Here is a 25,388-nt window from a genome sequence, read left to right as displayed (position 1 = left end):
CAGGTGAGCTTATTCAAATTTATAAGGCCAAAAGCACAGGTAATGTATAGGGCGGGAGTATGGGGTATTGCTAACACCCTCCCTATACAAGTTGTTTGAAACTCTTTTCTAAGATATATTTTAAAGGCGCCACACAGCACACCTTCTTATGCCTGTCATGACGAGTTAGGTCTTCCTTTTATCTCAGATCTTATTAAATTAGAACCAGTTATCCTATGGCACAGGATCTGGTCAAAGGACCAGCCAAAGCTAAATAGGGAGATCATACAGGACTGCCTAAAATTGGAAGGGGCCCTAAAGATCCCCTGGATAAAGTACATCTGATTTATCGAAGGATATTGGGCACCCAGAATACTTTACCGACCCTACAGCCTTATAGGCGATCTCCAGAAAGGCCCTAAGAAAGGAGTGCCTTGAACCATTGGGTTTAGTAAGAATGACAGGAGTATAACTACTAGAACCTTACCTTACATTTGTACTGGGTAGCTTCGACAGACGCTTATTGACCTGGTTTAGACTGAATATTGTCCACAGACTCGTGACCTTTCCAAAAATTAACGACTAGTCACGGAATCTGCCTTTGTGTCTGTGTGACGATCATTCTACCCAATCCACCATTGATTTGGTTTTATTTTGCATATTTTATTCCGCGTTTAGGAGAGCATGGATTTTACCGGTTTTAAAACGGGGATTTGGGCAGTGCCGCCGTGCATTAATTAGACTTCAGTTTTTAGAGGATGAACAAACTGCCTGGTGCTTTGCCACATTCTTTAAGAAGGCAGTCCTCCAAAGGCAATCGGTTACAACAAATGAAGTATAGCATAATGAGTTTTTGATATTTTTTATGGTTTTATTACTGTCCAGATATTCTAATAATATGATGTTTCAAAATGTGTATGTTGTTGTGATATCTATTTTTGTCTTTTTATGTGCTTTTATGACTGTTAAAATATAAGTCGAATAAAGCTTTCCTCGGCTTGATCACATTGTGAAGTATTGTGAAGTTACGGTCAATGTTATCTCGTACTGACTCCTGGGGCCTATGCCTAAAAGCCTTTTTTTAGACTTTCCTAACAACAAGCACTAGATGGCAGAACAATGTAAATCAAGAATCGCCTTAATGATTCTGCTTGCCCCTCCCGCAGATGTCTCTTTGAGATATCCTCCTGAGTACTGCATGTGGTTTGCATGATTTGTTTGACAGCACTCCACAAACCATCAGTTGAAGGAAATTGGTTCTCTTTGTGTGTAAAAACTATTTTTTATTGTTTGCACTAATATCTTCCATTGTCCGTTTTAGATTTGCAAACCAGACTTACACAGCAAAGTGAAGGTAAGCACCGAACCATCTTTAAAAATGTTGACTTCATACATTGGTGCTTTTTCAGGCAAAGGGCTATCACGTTTGTACCGTTCTTTATGTAAAGACTGATTGTTACTAGTAGCTAATCATACCTCTTGAAACAAGTGAGTAAAGTCCACAATATCTCCAGTCCAGAGATAATTGTAGTTTTGTGTAAAAACCTAATATAATAAGCTTTAGTGGACATGTTAATATCTGCATGAATTCTTCCCTCCCCCCCCCCCCCCCCCCCATTATGTTTTGTGGGTATACTCATTTAAGATTTTCAGAGCTATACTGTTAGGTTCTCGCGTTTCCTAAAATCATATGAACTACGTTGTGCAAAAGAGGATGTTCCCAATGACGGCATGGAACAAAATTGGTTTCTGGCCGACGAGATGTAGAATGAGCTCCCGCAAGAGTTGGAGCCAGGGGGTCTCATGAAGTGTTCTTCAGTGTGGTTCCTTTTGTATAGCTGTAATGCTCAAATGTATTTTCTGGACAAAGATGTCTGCTGCAAACTGTTGGCCAGGACATAGCGTGAGCCTAGACTACCAGGGGCAGGTTCACTGAGGGCTTCTCATCTCAGCGTTCTCTTTCAAATCAGATCATCACAATGCCATATAACATACTTTATATCCAAGAAAGTGAGACTTTGGAAGGTTCTGGCAAGTCTTGAAGGTCCATTAAAGTCACTCCAGCAAATTGAATGAGAAGGAGGCGATGTCCAGGGTAATTGGGGGATTGCTGGCCTCTTCCTAATTCACAAGATACATTTAGACAAACACAATGTATAAACCATTGTGAGAAAGTGCCATCTTTCTTGCATGGTATGCCCCCACTTTTTGCTAAATTGCTGAATGTACTTCGATTGAGTGTACCCTGGGTTCCTGCCAATCAGGTGCCCAGGGCCTATGTTCCTTCCTTAAACCACACAAACTCCAAATTGGCAAACCCTAGCCACATGTCAGCCCCTAGTAAATGGTACCCTAGGTACCCAGGGCCTTGTGACCAGGGAAGGCCTCTAAGGGCTGCAGCACTCATTGTGCCACCCTCAGAGGCCCTGTACCCTGACACACACACACTGCCCTTGCAGGCTGAGTGTCTGGGTGCAGGACAAAACAAAGAGTCGACATGGCACACATCACTGTGTACCATGCCCATCACCTACACTGCCAAGGCATATGTCAGCCACCCCTCTAGCTGGGTGCATTACGCCTATGGTGTGGGCACAGGAGCAGGAGCCCTGTGCCCCTACAGTACCCGGGTCCATTCCTGGGCACTGTAAGTGCAGTGCTGTCATTTAAGAATACATGGTGCTGAGAGCTTGTCAAACACGAGCTCCACAGCACCATATTGGCAACACTGAAGCCTGGGAAGTTTGGTATCAAACTTCTCAGCACATTGAACCCACACTGATGCCAGTGTAGGATTTAATGTACTAAGCACCCCAGAGGGCATCTTAGAAGATGCCCCCTTACAGCTAACTTGCAATCCACGTCTGCTCTGAGGCTGCCCAGGCTGCCACACAGCAGACACGTTGCTGGACCCCTGGGTGGGAGAGCCCCTGCTCTCCCGGGCCTGCAACAATGCACATCCTGGGTGAGGTGAGAAATCTCCTCCCCCAGGATGAGCAAAGGGAAGCTTCAAAGGCATGCCGCCAGTTGGAGTTTCCCCAGGCCACTGCAACCCCCCACTCTGGCGGGAAGCTTGGCCGGAAACCCCATACAAGGACAGGGGATGTGCCAGCCTGCCCACCCCACCCCTCAGGTGGGGGAGGCGAGGTGAAGCACATCTCCGGGCTCTCGCCATCTTGAAGATGGGAGGCCCTACCCTATCAGGATTAGGCTACTGCCCCCCTCCCACAGGAGAGAGGCAGGATAGGGGGTGTACCCACCCCAGGACAAGGACCCATTGGTCCCTGGCCTTCACCTACCTGTAACGCCCCTAAATCTAGTATTTAGGGGCCCCCTGAACCTTCCTTCCTGAGATTCCAGATAGAAAAACGACAAGAAGAGCAAGAAGAACAAAGACCTGCCCTGCAGCTGCTAAAAAGAGAAGAAGACACCAACTGCTTTGGCCCCAGCCCTACCGGCCTGTCGACTCTCGAACCTGCACCAGCGCGGCCTCCCACGTGGCCAGCAACCTCACCAACCCCGGAGGACCTGGCTACCTTTTAGCTCTAAGCCCCTGGGACTCCCACGAGTAGAGGCTCTACTCAAGAAACCTACTTGCTATCCCTGGCACCAGCCCGGGACCGCGGACCCAACACACTCTGCACCAGCCAAGCCTGGCCAGTGCCGGAGTGGACAAAGACCGCGAGGACGACCCCACGGCGACTGTGACCCAGAGTCCGGCACCCAAGGACCCCCCTCGACATCCCGGAAGAAGCCTGCAGCCTCAGAACCAAGTGCCACCCCAGCCGCGATCAACCAGAGGGTAAGATTCCCGACGTCAAAAGGCACCCCTGCACCCGGCGCCCTGCGACCCCCTGTGCCCAATCCTGGGGTACCCACCTAACCTACAACTACCCAACTTACCTCTCGAAGTGGTGGTGGCACCTGAAACCTCCTCGTCCCCGAGCCTGCAGCCTCTTTCCAAACCGGAACATTCCCATTGATTTCCATTGAGCGCCCTAAGGCTCAAAAGCACCCTGCACCCAGCCGCCCGAGTGGCCCTGGCAGTGCCCTCTCTACTCTAACCTACTTTCCCACTTGCCCTGAGTAAGTGACCAGGAGCCCAGCTCCCACAGCCGCGTGGCTTGCCAGACAGCAGCCACCAACCAAGGCCCCCCTATCCCTCATAGGATAACATTGGGCCCAACTCTCTCTGCACCCGGCCGTCCTGAAACCGCTGAGGGTGAACCAACTGTACCTACCTGACACTGGGGGACCCCTGAGTCCATGCCCGGAATTTCAACACTACCAGTCGAGTACTTACCCTTAAACCGCTAACTTCATTTTCCTCATAGGGTAACATTGACTGGCTTTTTCTTCAAAAATCTTCTAAGTGTGAACTTTTCAAAACTGCAAAAATTCACCAAAAATCAGCCAAGTGACAAAAACGAATTTACTCACCTGCTCCTAGGTGAGCTCCCAGTGCTGGATCTTGGTGCCCAGCCCTGACTCTGAAAAGTGTTCACAACTATACTTACTTCTAACTCATTTTTCTCCCATAGGAAACCATTGCCTGCTTTTCTGTGAAATTTCTTCTAAGTGTCTACTTTTGCAAATTTGAAATATTCTTTTAAAATCGTACCATTTCTGCAAACGAAATTACTTACCTGCTTTTGATAAGGACCCCAGTCCTGGGTCTAGGCACCCAGTCCTGGATTACTAAAGTAACGATAAAGTACTCTACCTGCAATTTGAATTTCTTGCCATAGAGATCCATTGACTGTTTTCTGTGAAATATTTTCTAAGTGCTAACTTTTGAAATAGCTAAATATTATCTAAAAATCATTACAGTTATTAAGTCGACTTTCTTCACTTGATTCTGAATACTGACCCCAGGCTGGTTCTAGGATCCAGACCTGGAATTCCAAAAGTAATCTGAAAAGTAATTTATTACAAATAACCTGAATTTACCATTGAGCTCAATGCATTGTTATGTTTAGGAAATAGGATTGTTTATTGCAACCAACTGTGACTGTTTACACAAATTTATTGCTTGAAACAAAAGTATTTATATTCAACCTCTCATTCTGAGAAAGTATATTTTTACCCCCCTGTGGTTCTAAAAATAAAACAAGCATATATTTTATATATACAAATCATTGGCCTAGAGTTCAGTTATTGAGTGTGTGAAACCATTTGCTGACTGAGTGTGTACAATAAATGCTTTACACTGTCCTCTGGTACTGCCTTACTGCTCGACCAAGCTACCACTTTTGAGAATAAGGTCATACCTAACTTTGACCTCTATCAGCCTCTGGGGGACTGTGGACTCTGTACACCCTGTACCTATTAGGGAACAGTATATACAGAGCCACTTTCTCACATTGGTGGATCAGCGGTGGGATACAAACTTGCATTTGTTGGACTACTTGGTTACCATCTGATCACACGACAGAACTCTTAAAAATTGCCTTTAGAATTCTGATTGGTTTTTCCAAAATTACTAAAAGTCTTGCTAGGGCCTTGCTTAAGTCCCATTAGAATTTTAGAAAAATAAAAGTCACTATAGTCAGGGTAGAGGGTTAGAACTGTCAGGTTAGAATGTCTCAAACAAACCCAGCTATTAGTGATAATAATAACATGGACCTGGTGGAGGAGCTCGACCTCACACCTTACTTACACTTGTCTTTCAAGGAATTGAGGTCCTTATGTAAACTCAAAAATTTACAAATGGGTCAGCATCCATCCAAACAAGGGCTCCAGGAGCTCCTGGCTGAGTATGCTAAAGACCACCCATCTGAACATGGTGATGGCCAGTCAGATGAGGAAAGGGAAACAGGGGAGGAGGACAGCAACCTCCCCATACTATTCCCTAGGGAGGAGATGGCACCCATACCCTCCAACTCAAGACATAGCATCTGGGCACCTAGAGACCACACAGGTGGCTCTGGTCCCAGAGACAACACTGGGGGACCCCCCAGTGAAGAGGACAGCCTTGTGAGGCTGGCCAAAAGAATAGATCTAGAGTCCAGGCTCCTGGCTCTAGAAAAGGAAAGGAGAGAGATGGGTTTAGCACCCATCAATGGTGGCAGCAATAATAAAAACAAGGATAGGGAGGAAACTTCTGACCTTAAAATCCCCAAAGGGATTGTCCCTAAATTTGAGGAAGGTGATGATATCACCAAATGGTTCACAGCCTTTGAGAGGGCTTGTGATATCAGGAAAGTAAAGAAACCTCTCTGGGGGGCACTCCTGTGGGAACTGTTCTCTGGTAACTGCAGGGACAGGCTTCTGACTCTCTCTGGGCCAGAAGCAGGATCCTATGACCTCATGAAGAAAGCTCTGATTGAGGGATTTGGATTCACCACTGAGGAGTATAGAATTAGATTCAGGGGGGCTCACAAAACCCAGACCCAGTCCTGGATTGATTTTGTAGATTTCTCAGTGAAGACACTGGATGGTTGGTTAGCTGGACATGGTGTGCAGGATTTTACTGGATTGTACAATTTATTCATGAAGGAACATATTTTGAGTAACTGCACAAATGAAAAGTTGCATCAGCATTTGGTAGACCTAGGTCTAATTTCTCCCCAAGAATTGGGAAAGAAGGCGGACCACTGGGTCAAGACTAGGGTGACCAAGACAACCACTGGGGGTGACCAAAAGAAGGTGGTCACAAAACCTCCCCAGGGGAAAGGTGGTGAGAATCCCCAAGATAAAAAGTCTGAGTCTTCCAAAGGGCCCCAAAAACCTGTTCAGGTGGGTGGGACCCAAACTACTCCCTATGTGCCCCAACCATATAGGGGGAAGAACTTTGATCCCTTAAAGGCCTTTTGTAATACCTGTAAGAAGCAGGGACACCTAACTGTATCTTGCCCCCAAAACAAAGCCCCTAAGGCACCCAGTACAGCCACTCCTGGGACAGCAAGTATACAAATGGGATCAGAGGTGTACCCTGAGCAAATCTGGGAACACACTGAAGCAAGTTTAGTCTCCTTGGGAGAAGTGGAGTTTGCCACTGTGGCTGTGTGGCCCCCCAACTTGAAGAAATACTTACAGTACCCCTGGGTGAATGGAACTAGGGTAGAAGCTCTGAGGGATACAGGTGCCAGTGTCACTATGGTGAAAGACACACTGGTTTCCCCTGAGCAATACTTGATTGGGAAGTCTTACCCAGTCACCAACGCTGACAGTGTCACCACTAGTCATCCCATGGCCATGGTAACATTAGGCTGGGGGGGGGTTACTGGCCTGAAACAGGTAGTGGTCTCTCCAAAGTTGCCAGCTGCATGTCTGCTTGGAAATGATCTGGAAACCTCAGCCTGGGCTGAGGTTGAGTTAAAGGCCCATGCAGCCATGCTGGGCATCCCTGAATTGGTGTGTGTGCAAACCAGAGCACAGAGCAAGAGGAAGGGTGAAAAAGTAGGTTTGGAGCCTGGAATAATGGCCCAACCAACCAAGAGGAAGGGCAAGAAGACTGGGGGACCAGCTTCTGTACAGCCAAACACTCAGAACCCCTCTCCCCCTGGAGAGGATGTAGATACCTCTGAGGGAACTGAGTCCATGGAGCTTGACCCTTACCAGGTTGAACTCTTGGGCCCAGGGGGACCCTCTAGGGAAGAGCTGTGCCAGGGTCAGCAAGACTGTCCCACTCTTGAAAGCCTGAGACAACAAGCTGCTTCAGAAGCCAGGGGAGATGTCAGTGGTACCCATAGAGCTTATTGGGAAGAGGGATTACTGTATGCTGAGGCAAGAGACCCCACTCCTGGAGCCACCAGGAGGGTGGTAGTGCCACAGAAGTACAGGGAGTTCCTCCTAACTTTGGCTCATGACATCCCCCTAGCTGGACATCTGGGGCAATCCAAAACTTGGGAAAGGTTAGTGAGTCACTTTTACTGGCCCCAGATGCACCAAAAGGTGAAGGAGTTTGTCAGCTCCTGTGTTACCTGTCAGGCCAGTGGCAAGACAGGTGGCCACCCAAAGGCCCCCCTCATTCCACTACCAGTGGTGGGGGTCCCCTTTGAAAGGGTAGGTGTGGACATTGTGGGTCCACTCGAACCTCCCACAGCCTCAGGGAACAAATTCATTCTAGTAGTAGTGGATCATGCTACTAGGTACCCTGAAGCAATTCCACTTAGGACTACTACAGCTCCTGCAGTAGCCAAGGCCCTCCTGGGTGTCTTCACCAGGGTGGGTTTTCCTAAGGAGGTGGTTTCAGACAGAGGTTCCAACTTCATGTCTGCTTACCTAACACACATGTGGAAAGAGTGTGGAGTGCAGTACAAGTTTACTACACCCTACCACCCACAAACCAATGGCCTTGTTGAGAGGTTCAACAAGACATTGAAAGGTATGATCATGGGACTCCCTGAGAAACTCAAAAGGAGGTGGGATGTCCTATTACCATGCTTGCTTTTCGCCTACAGGGAAGTGCCACAGAAGGGAGTAGGTTTCTCACCCTTTGAACTTCTGTTTGGTCATCCTGTAAGGGGACCACTGTGTCTTGTAAAGGAGGGCTGGGAGAGGCCTCTTCAAGAACCCAAACAGGACATAGTGGACTATGTGCTTGGCCTAAGGTCCAGAATGGCTGAGTATATGGAAAAAGCATCCAAGAACCTTGAGGCCAGCCAGGAGCTCCAGAAGCACTGGTATGACCAAAAAGCTGCACTGGTTGAATTTCAACCAGGGCAACAGGTGTGGGTTTTGGAGCCAGTGGCACCAAGGGCTCTCCAAGACAAATGGAGTGGCCCTTACCCTATCCTAGAGAGAAAGAGTGAGGTCACCTATCTAGTTGACCTGGGCACTAGCAGGACACCCAAAAGGGTCATCCATGTGAACCGCCTTAAACTCTACAATGATAGGGCTGACATCACCATGCTGATGGTGACTGATGAAGAACAGGAAGCAGAGAGTGAGCCACTCCCTGACCTCCTATCCTACAGCCCAAAAGATGGGTCAGTAGATGGTGTGATTTTCTCAGACACCCTCTCTGCCCAACAACAGACTGACTGCAAGCAAGTCTTGCAACAATATGCTAGCCTCTTTTCCCTGACCCCTGGTCTGACAAGCTGGTGTACCCATGATGTGGACACTGGTGACAGTGCACCTGTCAAGAACAAAATCTATCGACAGTCAGATCAAGTCAAGGAAAGCATCAAAGCTGAGGTCAGCAAGATGCTGGAGTTAGGGGTCATTGAGCCTTCAGAGAGCCCCTGGGCTAGCCCAGTAGTTCTGGTCCCCAAACCTCATCAACAGGGTGAAAAGAGAGAGATGAGGTTCTGTGTGGACTATAGAGGGCTCAACTCTGTCACCAAGACAGATGCTCACCCTATCCCAAGAGCAGATGAACTGATAGACAAATTGGGGGCTGCCAAATTTCTCAGTACCTTTGACTTAACTGCAGGGTACTGGCAGATTGGCATGGCCCCAGGAGCAAAAGAAAAGACAGCATTCTCCACCCCTGATGGGCATTATCAGTTTACTGTGATGCCCTTTGGGTTAAAGAATGCCCCTGCCACCTTCCAGAGGTTGGTGAACCATGTCCTGGCTGGGTTGGAGTCCTTTAGTGCAGCTTATCTTGATGATATTGCTGTCTTTAGCTCCACCTGGCAGGATCACCTGATCCACCTTGGGAAGGTTTTAGAGGCTCTGCAGAGTGCAGGTCTCACTATCAAAGCATCCAAATGCCAGATAGGGCAGGGCACTGTGGTGTACTTGGGCCACCTTGTAGGTGGAGGCCAGGTACAGCCCTTACAACCCAAAATCCAGGCCATCATGGACTGGATAGCTCCAACAACCCAGACCCAAGTCAGGGCATTCCTTGGCTTGACTGGGTACTACAGGAGGTTTGTGAAGGGGTATGGGTCCATTGTGACCCCCCTCACAGAACTCACCTCCAAGAAAATGCCCAAGAAAGTTAACTGGACAGTTAGTTGTCAAAAGGCTTTTGACACCCTAAAAGAAGCAATGTGCTCAGCACCAATTCTAAAAGCTCCAGATTATGCCAAGCAGTTCATAGTGCAGACTGATGCCTCTGAGCTAGGGATAGGAGCGGTCCTATCCCAGACCAATGATGAAGGCCAAGACCAACCTGTTGCTTTTATAAGCAGAAGACTACTCCCTAGAGAGCAGCGTTGGAGTGCCATTGAGAGGGAGGCCTTTGCTGTGGTTTGGTCCCTGAAGAAGCTGAGGCCATACTTGTTTGGCACTCACTTCCTAGTTCAAACTGACCACAGACCGCTCAGATGGCTAATGCAGATGAAAGGGGAAAATCCAAAACTACTGAGGTGGTCCATCTCCCTACAGGGAATGGACTTTGAAGTGGAACACAGACCAGGGACTGCCCATGCCAATGCAGATGGACTTTCCAGGTTCTTCCACTTAGACAATGAAGACTCCATAGGACAAGGTTAGTCTCATCACCTTTCGTTTGGGGGGGGGTTGTGTGAGAAAGTGCCATCTTTCTTGCATGGTATGCCCCCACTTTTTGCTAAATTGCTGAATGTACTTCGATTGAGTGTACCCTGGGTTCCTGCCAATCAGGTGCCCAGGGCCTATGTTCCTTCCTTAAACCACACAAACTCCAAATTGGCAAACCCTAGCCACATGTCAGCCCCTAGTAAATGGTACCCTAGGTACCCAGGGCCTTGTGACCAGGGAAGGCCTCTAAGGGCTGCAGCACTCATTGTGCCACCCTCAGAGGCCCTGTACCCTGACACACACACACTGCCCTTGCAGGCTGAGTGTCTGGGTGCAGGACAAAACAAAGAGTCGACATGGCACACATCACTGTGTACCATGCCCATCACCTACACTGCCAAGGCATATGTCAGCCACCCCTCTAGCTGGGTGCATTACGCCTATGGTGTGGGCACAGGAGCAGGAGCCCTGTGCCCCTACAGTACCCGGGTCCATTCCTGGGCACTGTAAGTGCAGTGCTGTCATTTAAGAATACATGGTGCTGAGAGCTTGTCAAACACGAGCTCCACAGCACCATATTGGCAACACTGAAGCCTGGGAAGTTTGGTATCAAACTTCTCAGCACATTGAACCCACACTGATGCCAGTGTAGGATTTAATGTACTAAGCACCCCAGAGGGCATCTTAGAAGATGCCCCCTTACAGCTAACTTGCAATCCACGTCTGCTCTGAGGCTGCCCAGGCTGCCACACAGCAGACACGTTGCTGGACCCCTGGGTGGGAGAGCCCCTGCTCTCCCGGGCCTGCAACAATGCACATCCTGGGTGAGGTGAGAAATCTCCTCCCCCAGGATGAGCAAAGGGAAGCTTCAAAGGCATGCCGCCAGTTGGAGTTTCCCCAGGCCACTGCAACCCCCCACTCTGGCGGGAAGCTTGGCCGGAAACCCCATACAAGGACAGGGGATGTGCCAGCCTGCCCACCCCACCCCTCAGGTGGGGGAGGCGAGGTGAAGCACATCTCCGGGCTCTCGCCATCTTGAAGATGGGAGGCCCTACCCTATCAGGATTAGGCTACTGCCCCCCTCCCACAGGAGAGAGGCAGGATAGGGGGTGTACCCACCCCAGGACAAGGACCCATTGGTCCCTGGCCTTCACCTACCTGTAACGCCCCTAAATCTAGTATTTAGGGGCCCCCTGAACCTTCCTTCCTGAGATTCCAGATAGAAAAACGACAAGAAGAGCAAGAAGAACAAAGACCTGCCCTGCAGCTGCTAAAAAGAGAAGAAGACACCAACTGCTTTGGCCCCAGCCCTACCGGCCTGTCGACTCTCGAACCTGCACCAGCGCGGCCTCCCACGTGGCCAGCAACCTCACCAACCCCGGAGGACCTGGCTACCTTTTAGCTCTAAGCCCCTGGGACTCCCACGAGTAGAGGCTCTACTCAAGAAACCTACTTGCTATCCCTGGCACCAGCCCGGGACCGCGGACCCAACACACTCTGCACCAGCCAAGCCTGGCCAGTGCCGGAGTGGACAAAGACCGCGAGGACGACCCCACGGCGACTGTGACCCAGAGTCCGGCACCCAAGGACCCCCCTCGACATCCCGGAAGAAGCCTGCAGCCTCAGAACCAAGTGCCACCCCAGCCGCGATCAACCAGAGGGTAAGATTCCCGACGTCAAAAGGCACCCCTGCACCCGGCGCCCTGCGACCCCCTGTGCCCAATCCTGGGGTACCCACCTAACCTACAACTACCCAACTTACCTCTCGAAGTGGTGGTGGCACCTGAAACCTCCTCGTCCCCGAGCCTGCAGCCTCTTTCCAAACCGGAACATTCCCATTGATTTCCATTGAGCGCCCTAAGGCTCAAAAGCACCCTGCACCCAGCCGCCCGAGTGGCCCTGGCAGTGCCCTCTCTACTCTAACCTACTTTCCCACTTGCCCTGAGTAAGTGACCAGGAGCCCAGCTCCCACAGCCGCGTGGCTTGCCAGACAGCAGCCACCAACCAAGGCCCCCCTATCCCTCATAGGATAACATTGGGCCCAACTCTCTCTGCACCCGGCCGTCCTGAAACCGCTGAGGGTGAACCAACTGTACCTACCTGACACTGGGGGACCCCTGAGTCCATGCCCGGAATTTCAACACTACCAGTCGAGTACTTACCCTTAAACCGCTAACTTCATTTTCCTCATAGGGTAACATTGACTGGCTTTTTCTTCAAAAATCTTCTAAGTGTGAACTTTTCAAAACTGCAAAAATTCACCAAAAATCAGCCAAGTGACAAAAACGAATTTACTCACCTGCTCCTAGGTGAGCTCCCAGTGCTGGATCTTGGTGCCCAGCCCTGACTCTGAAAAGTGTTCACAACTATACTTACTTCTAACTCATTTTTCTCCCATAGGAAACCATTGCCTGCTTTTCTGTGAAATTTCTTCTAAGTGTCTACTTTTGCAAATTTGAAATATTCTTTTAAAATCGTACCATTTCTGCAAACGAAATTACTTACCTGCTTTTGATAAGGACCCCAGTCCTGGGTCTAGGCACCCAGTCCTGGATTACTAAAGTAACGATAAAGTACTCTACCTGCAATTTGAATTTCTTGCCATAGAGATCCATTGACTGTTTTCTGTGAAATATTTTCTAAGTGCTAACTTTTGAAATAGCTAAATATTATCTAAAAATCATTACAGTTATTAAGTCGACTTTCTTCACTTGATTCTGAATACTGACCCCAGGCTGGTTCTAGGATCCAGACCTGGAATTCCAAAAGTAATCTGAAAAGTAATTTATTACAAATAACCTGAATTTACCATTGAGCTCAATGCATTGTTATGTTTAGGAAATAGGATTGTTTATTGCAACCAACTGTGACTGTTTACACAAATTTATTGCTTGAAACAAAAGTATTTATATTCAACCTCTCATTCTGAGAAAGTATATTTTTACCCCCCTGTGGTTCTAAAAATAAAACAAGCATATATTTTATATATACAAATCATTGGCCTAGAGTTCAGTTATTGAGTGTGTGAAACCATTTGCTGACTGAGTGTGTACAATAAATGCTTTACACTGTCCTCTGGTACTGCCTTACTGCTCGACCAAGCTACCACTTTTGAGAATAAGGTCATACCTAACTTTGACCTCTATCAGCCTCTGGGGGACTGTGGACTCTGTACACCCTGTACCTATTAGGGAACAGTATATACAGAGCCACTTTCTCACAACCATTTAAAGATTTATGGAGAAACGTCAAATCTTAAGTGGCTCAATCTATGTCCCAACTAAATGGACAGAAATAGCCAAAAGAGAGACCACAAATGGTGGCATAGCACAGTGAAACGGTGCATTGATTGGAGTGTGAAGTGATGATCAAGAAATACGGAACACATTTTGTATATGACAAGGTTACAGTGGTTGAGAATTATTTTGTTTGACATTTCAAACCCAGTTGCAAAATTGGCAGTCTTCCTCAGGGTATTATGGATTTCACTAAGATTCATGTAATTAGTATAACTATGGCAGTTTGAGACAATACAGGCTTTAAACTGTCATGTGTAATTACAAACATGTCTTGAAAGTTGTAAAGGATGCTCTGTGTATACAGTCAAGTGTTTAGAGATCAGTGTCAAACTTGCAATCAAAGATAATCCTCGTTTCTAGCCGCTTAACACACCACATCAGTTCTAGCATGGTTGTTTCTTGTTTTACTTTAGTTGATTCAATTTGCCCTTGATATTACATTGGTAAATGTTCTGTTGCTTGCAGCTTTGGTTTGGCCTGTGTAGCAACCTTATGATGGTGTAGCAACCTTATGATGGTGTAGCAACCTTATGATGGTGTAGCAACCTTATGATGGTGTAGCAACCTTATGATGGTGTAGCAACCTTATGATGGTGTAGCAACCTTATGATGGTGTAGCAACCTTATGATGGTGTAGCACCCTTATGATGGTGTAGCACCCTTATGATGGTGTAGCACCCTTATGATGGTGTAGCACCCTTATGATGGTGTAGCACCCTTATGATGGTGTAGCACCCTTATGATGGTGTAGCACCCTTATGATGGTGTAGCACCCTTATGATGGTGTAGCACCCTTATGATGGTGTAGCACCCTTATGATGGTGTAGCACCCTTATGATGGCGTAGCACCCTTATGATGGCGTAGCACCCTTTTGATGGCGTAGCACCCTTTTGATGGTGGAGGTCCATCTCTTCGCCATTCGACTACACATCCTATTCTGTAATTGGCTACCTCCTGTGGTTCTTTCTGAAAGCATGATCACAAAAGTTTGATGGGTTTCCAGGTTAATCTCTGATATCCCGGTTTTCTTATTAGTGACTGCATCGCAATATCAATATAGAAGTCAGGATTTCATGTTTCGGAATTACCTTTTTTTGATTTTGTACTGAGTACCCTTGAGTCTCTTTATGATACTTCTGCTAAGTTAACTTTTTTAATTTCTTTCTGATAACCTGTTGTCTCAAGCTTGCTGGTTATGCAATATTTTTCTGATGAAACCCCCACCAGTTTTGCAGTTGTCAGAACATCGATGCTCATAATTAGACTGTAAGAAAATTATATAATTTTATTTTATAGAAATAGAAATTGTTACTGTACCAGATATGTTTTTTGTTGTGTAGATTACCTGTGCACCCATCACTTTGCACTCTGACCAGGGAGCCCCTCATTATGCCCCAATTTTTGTTGTAAGTAAATCTGATGAATGCAGCCTGGCCATTTTTGCAACTTTTTTCAATTAATAGGGATTCAGCATTGAGCCCATTATTGATTAGGGTTTTTTTCTGCAAATTTATATTTAGCAAGTTTTGTTTAAATTAATATCAGAGCGTCTTTGTTCCCACTTTGGATCTCGGGGTCACCAAAGGTTTATTTTCACCTTTTGGTCCAAGCTCTTTTCTGCTTCTACTGGCTTAATGGAATAGAACGCTGTGAATGGGCCATCTAGAAGTCATCCTTAATGGGCCCACCATCACCTAGCAAGTTTACACCTGTATAAAGGATTTAGACTTCAGCATTGGGTCAGCTTGCAGTGTGCCTCAACTTCCTCTCGGTCTAGAGCTGGACACTGTAGGCTCTGCGCTGGCGCACCTGGGGAATCTCCTAAGACATTTTTATTTGCCTTTTGATGTGACTGCACTCGGTCTCATCATTTCAGTCGTTATTTCTAGGAATGTTTGAAAATTGTCAGGACTCCATCCACAATTTAGTGATGTTTGCCAATCTATGCCAATGTTGCTTTTGACTCCAGTCAGTATTTTCTTGATCATGTCATTCAGGTAGAGCTTGATGTGTACCAAATAGTTGAAGAGCTTACTGGTTCCACTTTTAATTTACCCCTGTTAATCTTGAATCAGTTGGCTAGTGAAGAGGATGTCAATGAACTTTGGTGGTACCATGGTCATCCTTGCTCTGGTATCTCATAGAGCAATGACTCACTATAAGACCTTTTCTTGGGGTCCAGGCCCAGTTACTAGGTACTGGGCAATATCCTAGGTATGTTCTGTCATTTTTATGAAGGCCATCGTACTGATTTATCCATTTGTATAACATTGTTACTCCTTATGGGTACTTGACTCTGACGTTATGAGGTTAAGCAGTCAAGGCTTAATCCAGCAAGTGGAGCTACATAGTTTAAGAATAGTGTGCCACAATAAATAACTTGATAACTAAACAGTCAATTTGTGCTTAACTTTATAAAAAAGAATTGAGATAGTACACTTAAATGTACATTGCAGAACTAGAACATTAGAGCAAATTCTGGGCCTAAACGATTAGCTCTGAGTAATATTTTTCTATGGGGATGCTTTGGGTCAGCTTAGAAATGTTTCAAAATGTTTGACAGGTAGTTCCTGTACCTTGGACCCAGCATTGCAATGCTGTAAAAGATGAAGCAATGCTGGCATTAATCGTTTGGAAATGTTAGCCTGCTTCTTCTGTCCCCACCCCCTCACCTCCCTTCCCCGAAACTACATAAGACTAGTAAATTGGGGTTTGCAAGTTAGCCTGTTCCTTCTGAAGAGGCAGAGATTCTTCTGTCAAGGTGACATGCCACCCTCCCTTTTTTCTGCAATTGACATACATCCCCATGTGAAATTACTTTTCTGACAGTGCTCCTCCAAGACTGGAGGAAGAGTACCTGGGTAGTTGGAAGGTGTAGCCTTCTCTGATTGGCCAGCGGAGATGGGTAAGTACAGGTTGCCTCGGCAAGTAGGTTTTTCTTCCAGTTTTCTGATTGGTCACCAAGGAGATTTTGTACATAGTAGAAGAATGAAGAAAACTGAAGAACCAGTGTGTGGTCGTCAAACCACCCAAGAACTAGACCCAAGTCCAGGAATACGTGTGGAGATGCCGTACTGATTCACTTCTGGCGGGAAGTCCTATATGCCCCAACACACTGCTGAACTACACCTGCTGATAGGAGCGTACCTTATCTAAGGTACTGATGACTCGAAGGAAATGTGTGAGGACAGCTTTATCGATTGGGACAGTCCAAGAGCCATGAGCGTGCCTAAGCCCTCCTGCCCAAGAGAAGCAAGAATGAAGTGTTTGTTTGCTATCATAATTGTGAGAGGTGAATGCTGTGCCATCTCTGAGAAGCTTCTGCATTTGCTTCTACACTTTGAAGCCCAGAGAAATAAACGTCAGCCTCTGTCTCTGGTCCTCTTCAGGTGGCAAGATGAGTTCTTGACCTGTTGGAACAGTGTTCCTAAATGCACATTTTGAATAGATTGGGGAAGTTAAACTCCCAGTTCAGACCAATCTGCCCAGTACCTTGCTAGGTGCCCTCATCACAGGAAAATGAGGATTGTGGCTGATGGTTTTCAAGAAAAATAATCCGATTTGGGGACATCTAGAACATACTAATACTCAGTTATTATTCTCCTACATTTTGTTCAGATCTGTGCACTAGTGCAGACGTAGATTGGCACAATGAGCTAAAAAAAAAGCATCTGAGGCAGATTGACAACGTGGTTAAAGACAATTAAACAAAAATCAATAAATACCATATAATCAAGAATGAAGTTAACAATTTAACAAAATGAGAAAAGGAAAACAATACATTTAGTAATGCAAGCTAATGTAAGAAAGTAAGCTTTTCCCTGAGCCCTACTCTAAATTTATTCTGTCCAGGTTGTTCTAGGAAAGTGCCCCTTTTTGCATGATTACCCACTAACTTTTTGTCTGATGCCAACTTGACTGAGTGTTTGCTGGGATACTGCTAACCAGGCCCCAGCACATTTGTTCTTTCTTAAAAACGGTTCCTTTGTACCCACAATTGCCACACCTCTGGGCCCCATGTATGTACCTTGTAAAGTGTACCCCTGATACCAAGGATCTTGTGACCAGAGAGGATCTCGTGAGGGCTGCAGCATGTATTATTCCACCCTCAGATACACCTCCCCTTAACACCCCACCCTTCCAATGCAGACTTGGCATTTTGGTGCAGATCAAACTGAAGAGTCAGCATGGCACACATCCCTGTGTGCCAAGCCCACCAACACTGCCTCGGGCATGGGTAAGTTGCCCCTCTAGCGGGCCTAACAGCCTAAAAGCAGGGTGCGCCATACCCAGGTGAGGGGATGGCTGCAAGAGCAATATGCCCATACAATGTCTGTGCCTTTCAGACATTGTAAGTGCAGCGAAGCCCTTTTGAATGCATGGGCTGGGAGTTTGTCAACACGAACTCCACAACTCCATGTTGGCTTTACTGAAGTCTGAGAACGTTTGGTATCAAACTTTCTGGCACAGTAAACCACACTGTAGGAAGCTGGCTCTGTAGATACTTTACTAAAGTAAGATATACTGTGCACAGAGTCCAGTGGAACCCCAAAGGTAGGTAGAGGTAAAAGTAGATATCACCTTACTGTTTATTTGTGGTAGTGTGGGTGAGCAGCAATGCTTTAATCGAGGGTAGTGTTAAGCAATTATTTTACACACTCTAGCAAGAAATGATATCGCACACTCCGATTGAACTCAGACCAATTTGTTTGTATAAAAATATTTAGTTCCATTTATTTCCTAGAACCAAGCAAGCCTAGCATAGGTAAGTGTAAATGGTACTTTTCACGGGCAGGTTGAAAAATACAAGCAAGCAGAGTGAAAATTACTTTGTTTACTTACCTTTTCCTAGAGAAAAGGTAAGTAAATCAGTTTTTGTATATTTGTAGTTTCTTAGAGTTCCATACAAACCAACTCCACACTTGAAACAATTTTCAAGAAAAGCAGTCCGTACAATCCTATGGGAGGAAATGGAGTTAACCGGTTTACTGGTAAATACTTGGTTCTTGGAGTTGGGTTTCTGGGGTTAGAACCAGGGTTCCTCCCAGGGTCGAGGGTGCACTCTCAAAGCACCCTCAACAGCACTCGGGTGGGGCTGGGTGCAGAGTGCTGAGGCCCAATGTTATCCAGTGGGGTATAGTGGGCCTCCCATTGGTGGCTACTCACGAGCAGGCCTCAAGGTTGTGGGAGCAAAGCTCCTGGTGTTAGGTTCAGGGCAAAGGGAGATCTGATTTAGCACTCCAGATGCACCCACAGCGGAAAAGGGGCGGCAGGGTGCTAGTTTGGCGTCAGGTGTCATGTTGATTTCAATGGGGATACTCCGGTTGGTTGCAACAAACACTACAGAAACGCGGGACGAAGATATTCTGGAGATGACCACCAGTTGGAGAGGTAAGTTGGGATGCCGGGACACAGTCTGTTAGGCCCCCTAGGACGTGGGACTTTAGGTGCAGGGGTTTCTTTAGGCGCCTAGTTTTTCTTACCAGCTCTGGTCGCAGTTGGGGGGGAATCCTCCAAAAAGGGGCTACAGGCGTTGTTTGGAGATGCGAGGCAGGTCAGAGATCTCCAAATCTCAGGTCTGTTTTGCTGGCAAGACCTCCTCATGGTGTTGGGCCACTCTAACTTGGGCCGTGGGGGTAGGGTGCAAAGTGGTGCAGACTCGCAGATTTGGCCGGAGCCAGGGTCTATTGATGACCAAATCCTGTGCTAACTGGAGAACACCCCAGGATTTCGCTGGAGTAATTTCAAGGTGGGGACAGATTGGTAAGTCTTAGTTCAGATCGCCTTTTTCAGTCCTTCTCTCTGTGTCTGAGAAGGCAAGGTAAAACTAGATTTAGGGGCGTTAGTTAGGTTTCGGTCGGGACCAATGGGTCCAGTCTTTGGGGTGGGTGCACCCCCTCACACTGGAAGGGGCATAAGCCTCTCTGGTTGACTGGGTCCCCCCATCTGCAAGATGGCAGGGACCAAGTTGTGCTTAGTTGCCTCCCCAACCTGAGGGGTGGGGTTGGCATTGGTGGGCACACCCCTCCTCCTAACTTGGTTTTCCTGCTGATTCTCAGGTCAAAAGGTGGGGTAGAACCAGTAGGGGCCAGTTGCAGGGAGCAGCAAATGCTTGGGGTAGCTCACAAAGGCAGCAAGTCCTTGAGCTTCCCCTTCGTGGACCCTGCCCATCCTGGGAGAGTAGGCTTGGCACCACTTGTCCCTGGATGTGCATTGTTTTAGGACCCCGAGAGCGGCAGGCTCTTGACCCAGGGGTCCAGAAACATGTCTGGTGGTGGCAGCTGGCAAGCAACCACTAAGCGAGGACACAAGACTTGGGTCGTTTTTCAGGGGGCATTTCTAAGATGACCACCAAGTGCATTTTTCATTAAATCTTCGAGCAGGTTTCTTCAAGGGTAGCAGACAGGCCGGTAGGACTGGGGCCAAGTCAGCTGTTGTATTTAGTCTTCACTGCTGCACAGCTCTTTGGTCCTTCTTTAGGTCACCAGGTATCTAAGAATCAAGGTTCAGGGGTGCCTTTAAATACTGAATTATGGGGAGTTACAGGTACTGACAGGTAGTAGCCAATGGGCTACTTACCTTTGTATGTTCCCACCCTTTGGGGAGAGGGCATCCTCTAATGCTGTTGAAATCCTTCCATCCAACATGGAGGATTTTCTAAGGGGGCAATTCAGCTCAGGACACCTTGGGGGCGGTTCTGGCTGTGTGGGGACACGCCTCTCCTGAATTAATTGATCACTCAAAGTGCACTTGGCAGCAATTGTGGCTTACACCAGGGGAGCTTCATGTAAAAGTATGTTCGAGGCATATGAGCTGCAGATTATACACTGTGCATAGATCGCCATCTTGTGTTGGGCCCGGATGTTTGCAGTTTGTTTTTCCTCTTGGAAAGTCTTTGGAAGTCACGAGTTCGGTGACTCCTCCTTTGGTTCGTATTGCGCATGGGCTTCGGCTCCATCCTCAGATTGTTTTTTTCCGCTATCGGGATCGGATGTAATACTTTGCGCTCCGGTTCCGAACTTTTCCAGTTCAACGATCGACGCAAAAATCCTCGCTCATCGAGCTCCTTCAGATAATAGATCATCTTAATCACCTTCTCTTCGGCACTTCTTCGATTCCGATCGTCGACAGCGGCCTTTGTGCCTATTCCGGCTCCGGTCTCAGCTGATGGAAAGAACTCCCTTCAAGAAGTGCCCTCGATGTGGGTCCAAGTTTCCCCACACCAATCTTCATGAGGTGTGCAACCTCTGCCTCTCACCTGAACACGAGCCCCGAGACTGTCCCGCCTGCAAGTCTTTTCGCTCTAAAAAGACTATTCGAGATCGACGGGCTAGACGCAACATGGTGCACTCCTCGACCACCGCTCCAGTCGACATCTTCGGGGACGACGTCGAAGCTCCGGGACAGCAGAACATCGAAGAAGAGGACGACGACCTAGTCAGTGCTTCCGAGGCCGACGACTCAGATGTGGAGGACATCACCCCGGCGCAGAGGGTCGTGAGTACAATACCCCCTCCCACACCCACGCCGATACCCAAAAAGGCTTCGGTCACTCCTTCGCCTTCCGGCCTAGGCAAGACCAAGGATACTGCTTCTCACACCCCACCTTCGGGCCCGGTAAAGAAGCCTATTAAGCCTTCCGGCAGCTCAGGCTCGAGCCAGCCTACGAGCGGTACCGAAAAACACCCTTCGGCACCGAAGAAAAGATCTGCCTCCATCTCTACACCGAACCCAGTACCAAAGCCTTCGGTGTCGAAACCTGCCCTTCCGGTGCCGACCAAACATCACAAGGCCCTCGGCACCGACACTCGCGTGCCGAAGCCTTCTTCGGCACCGACCAAAAAATCGGAGGTCCCAAAGAAGCACGGCTTAGACAACCCGTCGGCCCCGAAAACTTCGGTGCCGACCGAACAACCAGTGTTGCAAGAACTTTTCACACCGGATCCTCTACAAAAGACACTCACCAAGGATCCAAAAACTGGACATTTGACACTGTCTTCAAAAAAGAGACCCTTGGACAAACCAGCTCCACCTCCAAAGAGGAAAGACACTGCTACCTCCCCTTTCAGAGTGCCTTCCCCACCTCCTCCACCTCCACCCTCTCCACCCCTGCCTCATCGTTCCCCAACCTTGTCTCCTGTCCCAGACGATTTAGGAGACCCTTATGATCTAGCAGATGTGCCACAAGACCCCACCCCTACTGGATCTCCAGACCCATGGGACGACTATAACAATCCGGACATCCCAGATGTGCCACATGATGACCTTTACCCATCTAGGCCATCCCCACCTGAAGATTCCTTAGGCTTTCACCACCTATTACAAACGGCGGCACACTACCATGGGGTGGGGTTACATACTGACCCAGTGGAGGAAGATTTTCTCCTGGACACCTTTGACAATGCACATAGGTCTACTGCCATTCTACCTATGTTAAAGGGAGTAATTAAACATGCACCGGAGGTTTTTAAAGACCCAGTCAGTGCCAGGGTCCTAAACCCCCGTATAGAGAAAAAATACAAAGCCGCCCCCACAGACCCTTCATACATTAAAGGCCGTGCACCATTGGATTCCCTAGTGGTATCTACAGCTAGGAAGCGCTCAAATTCTCAGGCGTCAGGCGAAGCACCACCACCTGACAGAGTCCAAGCTCCTAGACGCATCAGGGAAGCGCACTGCGTCACAAGCCGCCAATATATGGCGTATTGCCAACACGCAAGCGCTATTTGCCAGATACGACAGGGCGCATTATGATGAGTTAGAGACCATCATGCACCATCTCCCTGAAAAATACAAGAACAGGGCTAATGAATTGATCCAAGAGGGAAAAATAATAACTAATACCTCTATACGCTGTGCCCTAGATGCAGCAGATACAGCCTCCAGGGCCATAAACACCAGTGTCCTTCTCCGTCGCCATGCCTGGCTCAGAGTTTCAGGTTTTAAACCTGAGGTACAAGCCTCTATATTGAACCACCCATTCGACCAAGATCATCTATTTGGCCCAAAAGTTGATGAAGCCCTCAAAGATGAAAAAAGATATTGACACGGCGAAATCCATGGGAGCCCTACAGTCACACACTCCTAGGCGCTCTTTTCGCCTTTCTTTCGGGGCACGGGCAGAGGCTACCCCTCGGATAGTGCATCCACGTCCTACAAATCCCCTCCTCAATCTACCTTCACAAAGGGTTATCAAAGAGGCGGATACAGAGGCAATAATACTAAGAGCAGAGGCAAGACAAATACCGCCCGCTCTGCCACACCTCCTACCCAATGACTTTCCCCCGCTCCCTCCAGACCATTCCACTCCGGTCGGGGGCAGAATACAACATTTCCTTCACGTCTGGGAGACAATCACCTCAGACAGATGGGTGACCCAAATTATTCATTCAGGGTATTGCCTAGAATTAACATCTACCCCCCCCCCAAACATTCCACCCAGGCAACGCCCTATGTCTCAAGAACATGCTACATTACTAAAACAGGAGGTGATCTCCCTCCTGCAAAAACCAGCCATAGAGCAGGTCCCCATAAATCAACAAAATTTAGGGGTCTACTCCCTGTACTTTCTGATTCCAAAGAGACAAGACTCTACGACCTATCCTAGATCTCAGACCTCTAAATACTTACATACATTCAGACCATTTTCACATGGTAACCCTTCAACAGGTTCTTCCACTCCTCCCAGAACGATTTTCTCACCACTCTGGACTTGAAAGACGCATACTTTCACATCCCAGTACACCAGTCTCACAGAAAGTACCTCAGATTTGTGGTGGACGGGCAACACTGCCAGTTCAAGGTGCTCCCGTTCGGGGTAACAGCACCAAGGGTATTCACCAAGTGCCTAGCAGTAGTGGCTGCACACCTCAGAAGACAGCACATTCACGTCTTCCCGTATCTGGACAACTGGCTGATAAAAGCCACGTCCTACGAACAATGTGTGCAACACACCGCCGCTACAATCCAACTACTTCACCAGCTTGGTTTCACGGTGAACCACCAAAAATCTCACCTGGTACCATCACACACAAAACAATACCTCGGTGCCACCATAGACACCTCAAAAGCCATCGCCTATCCCAATCCTGCCAGGATTGCAAATATACAGGCTCTGCGTCAAAAATTCATTTGTCAACACTATCTCCCAGCAAGAGTGTTTATGCAACTGATAGGGATGATCGCCTCTTGCATCTTCATAGTGCCCCATGCAAGACTCCAGATGCGTCCACTCCAAGAGTGTTTAGCGCGCCAGTGGAACCAGGCCCAGGGGCAACTGACGGATCTGGTGTTGGTAGACGGTCGCACCCATCGCTCTCTGCAGTGGTGGAACACCACAAACCGAGGTTGACCGTTCCTGGACCCGGTCCCACAAATAATCCTAACAGACGCATCGCTCTCCGGCTGGGGAGTTCATTTGTTACAGCTCACAGTACAGGGCACATGGACGCCGCAACAGAAGTTACTCCACATCAACCATCTGGAGTTACTGGCAATCTTCCTCGCCCTAAAATCCTTCCAGATGCAGATTTCAGGCAAGGCAGTCCTCATTCGCACAGACTGCCATGTACAACATTCAAAAACAGGGGGACACACACTCTCCATAGCTCTCTCAATTAGCACAGAGCATATGGAGATGGGCAATTCCACAAAAAAAAATTCTCCTGGCCGAACACGTCCCAGGAGTCAAACACCGTGGCAGGTCTGCTCAGCAGACAAACGCAGCAGATCCACGAGTGGGAACTTCACCCACAGGTTCTTCACCCGTTCTTTCAGATGTGGGGGCATCCACAGATATACGTCTTCCCCACCCCGAAAACAAAAAATGCCCTAGCTTCGCCGCCAGATACCCACACCCATTGTCCAAAGGCAATGCGATATGGATGAAATGGTCAAACAAATTTGCATGCGCTTTTCCACCTCTCCCACTAATTCCATTAGTGGTGCGACAGCTACTACAGCATTCCCTAACACTGATCCTAGTAGCTCCAACATGGGCCAGACAACCGTGGTACACCACACTGCTGGAACTCTCGATCGTACCACACCAAAAGCTGCATCTCTCACCATGCCTCCTAACCCAGAACCATGGAGCAATCAGACACCCGGACCCAGCTCAGCTCAACCTTGCGATCTGGCTCCTGAGGTCCTAGAATTCGGATACCTTAACCTTCCCCCTGATTGCATGAATATTATCAGGGAAGCTAGACGCCCTACTACTAGGGCATGCTGTGCTGCAAAGTGTAAAAGGTTTGTTGTTTACTGCCACAACACAATCAATCCTTTAAATGTGTCCATACAGCACATCATATGTTACTTGCTCCATCTACAAAGGTGTAACCTAGCATATACATCCATTTGGTTACACCTCGCAGCAATTGCTGCTTATTTACAGAACAGGCAGCACCTATCACTTTTCAGGGTGCCTGCCATCAAAGCCTTTATGGAAGGCCTCAAAAGAGTAATTCTACCCAGAGTACCACCCTCACCTGTCTGGAACTTGAATATAGTTCTCACAAGGTTAATGGGACCCCCTTTCGAACCATTACATAAATGTGAGCTCCAATTTCTCACATGGAAAACAGTTTTTCTAGTGGCCATCACTTCCCTCAGAACGGTTAGTGAAATACAAGCACTCAATATACAGGAACCTTTTCTCCAAATGCATCAGAACAAGGTTGTACTCCGCACCAACCCAAAATTCCTACCCA

General features: G+C 47.8%; 1 protein-coding gene across 8 annotated transcripts in view; it reads left to right on the top strand.

Annotated features, from left to right (window-relative positions):
• The window catches only part of RBM39 (RNA binding motif protein 39), a 564,082-nt gene that overhangs the window by 363,169 nt on the left and 175,525 nt on the right, over positions 1–25,388 (top strand). For all 8 annotated transcript variants that reach the window (XM_085619028.1, XM_085619029.1, XM_085619035.1 and 5 more), the window contains one exon: positions 1,301–1,333. In XM_085619028.1, coding sequence (XP_085475154.1) covers positions 1,301–1,333 — 33 coding nt within the window. The remainder of the gene's footprint in view (positions 1–1,300; positions 1,334–25,388) is intronic.

Source organism: Triturus cristatus, chromosome 7 (genome assembly GCF_964204655.1).
Source record: "Triturus cristatus chromosome 7, aTriCri1.1, whole genome shotgun sequence".
Lineage (NCBI taxonomy): Eukaryota > Metazoa > Chordata > Amphibia > Caudata > Salamandridae > Triturus > Triturus cristatus.
The sequence above is the reverse complement of the archived record's forward strand: the minus strand, read 5'-3'. Positions and strand labels throughout refer to the sequence as shown.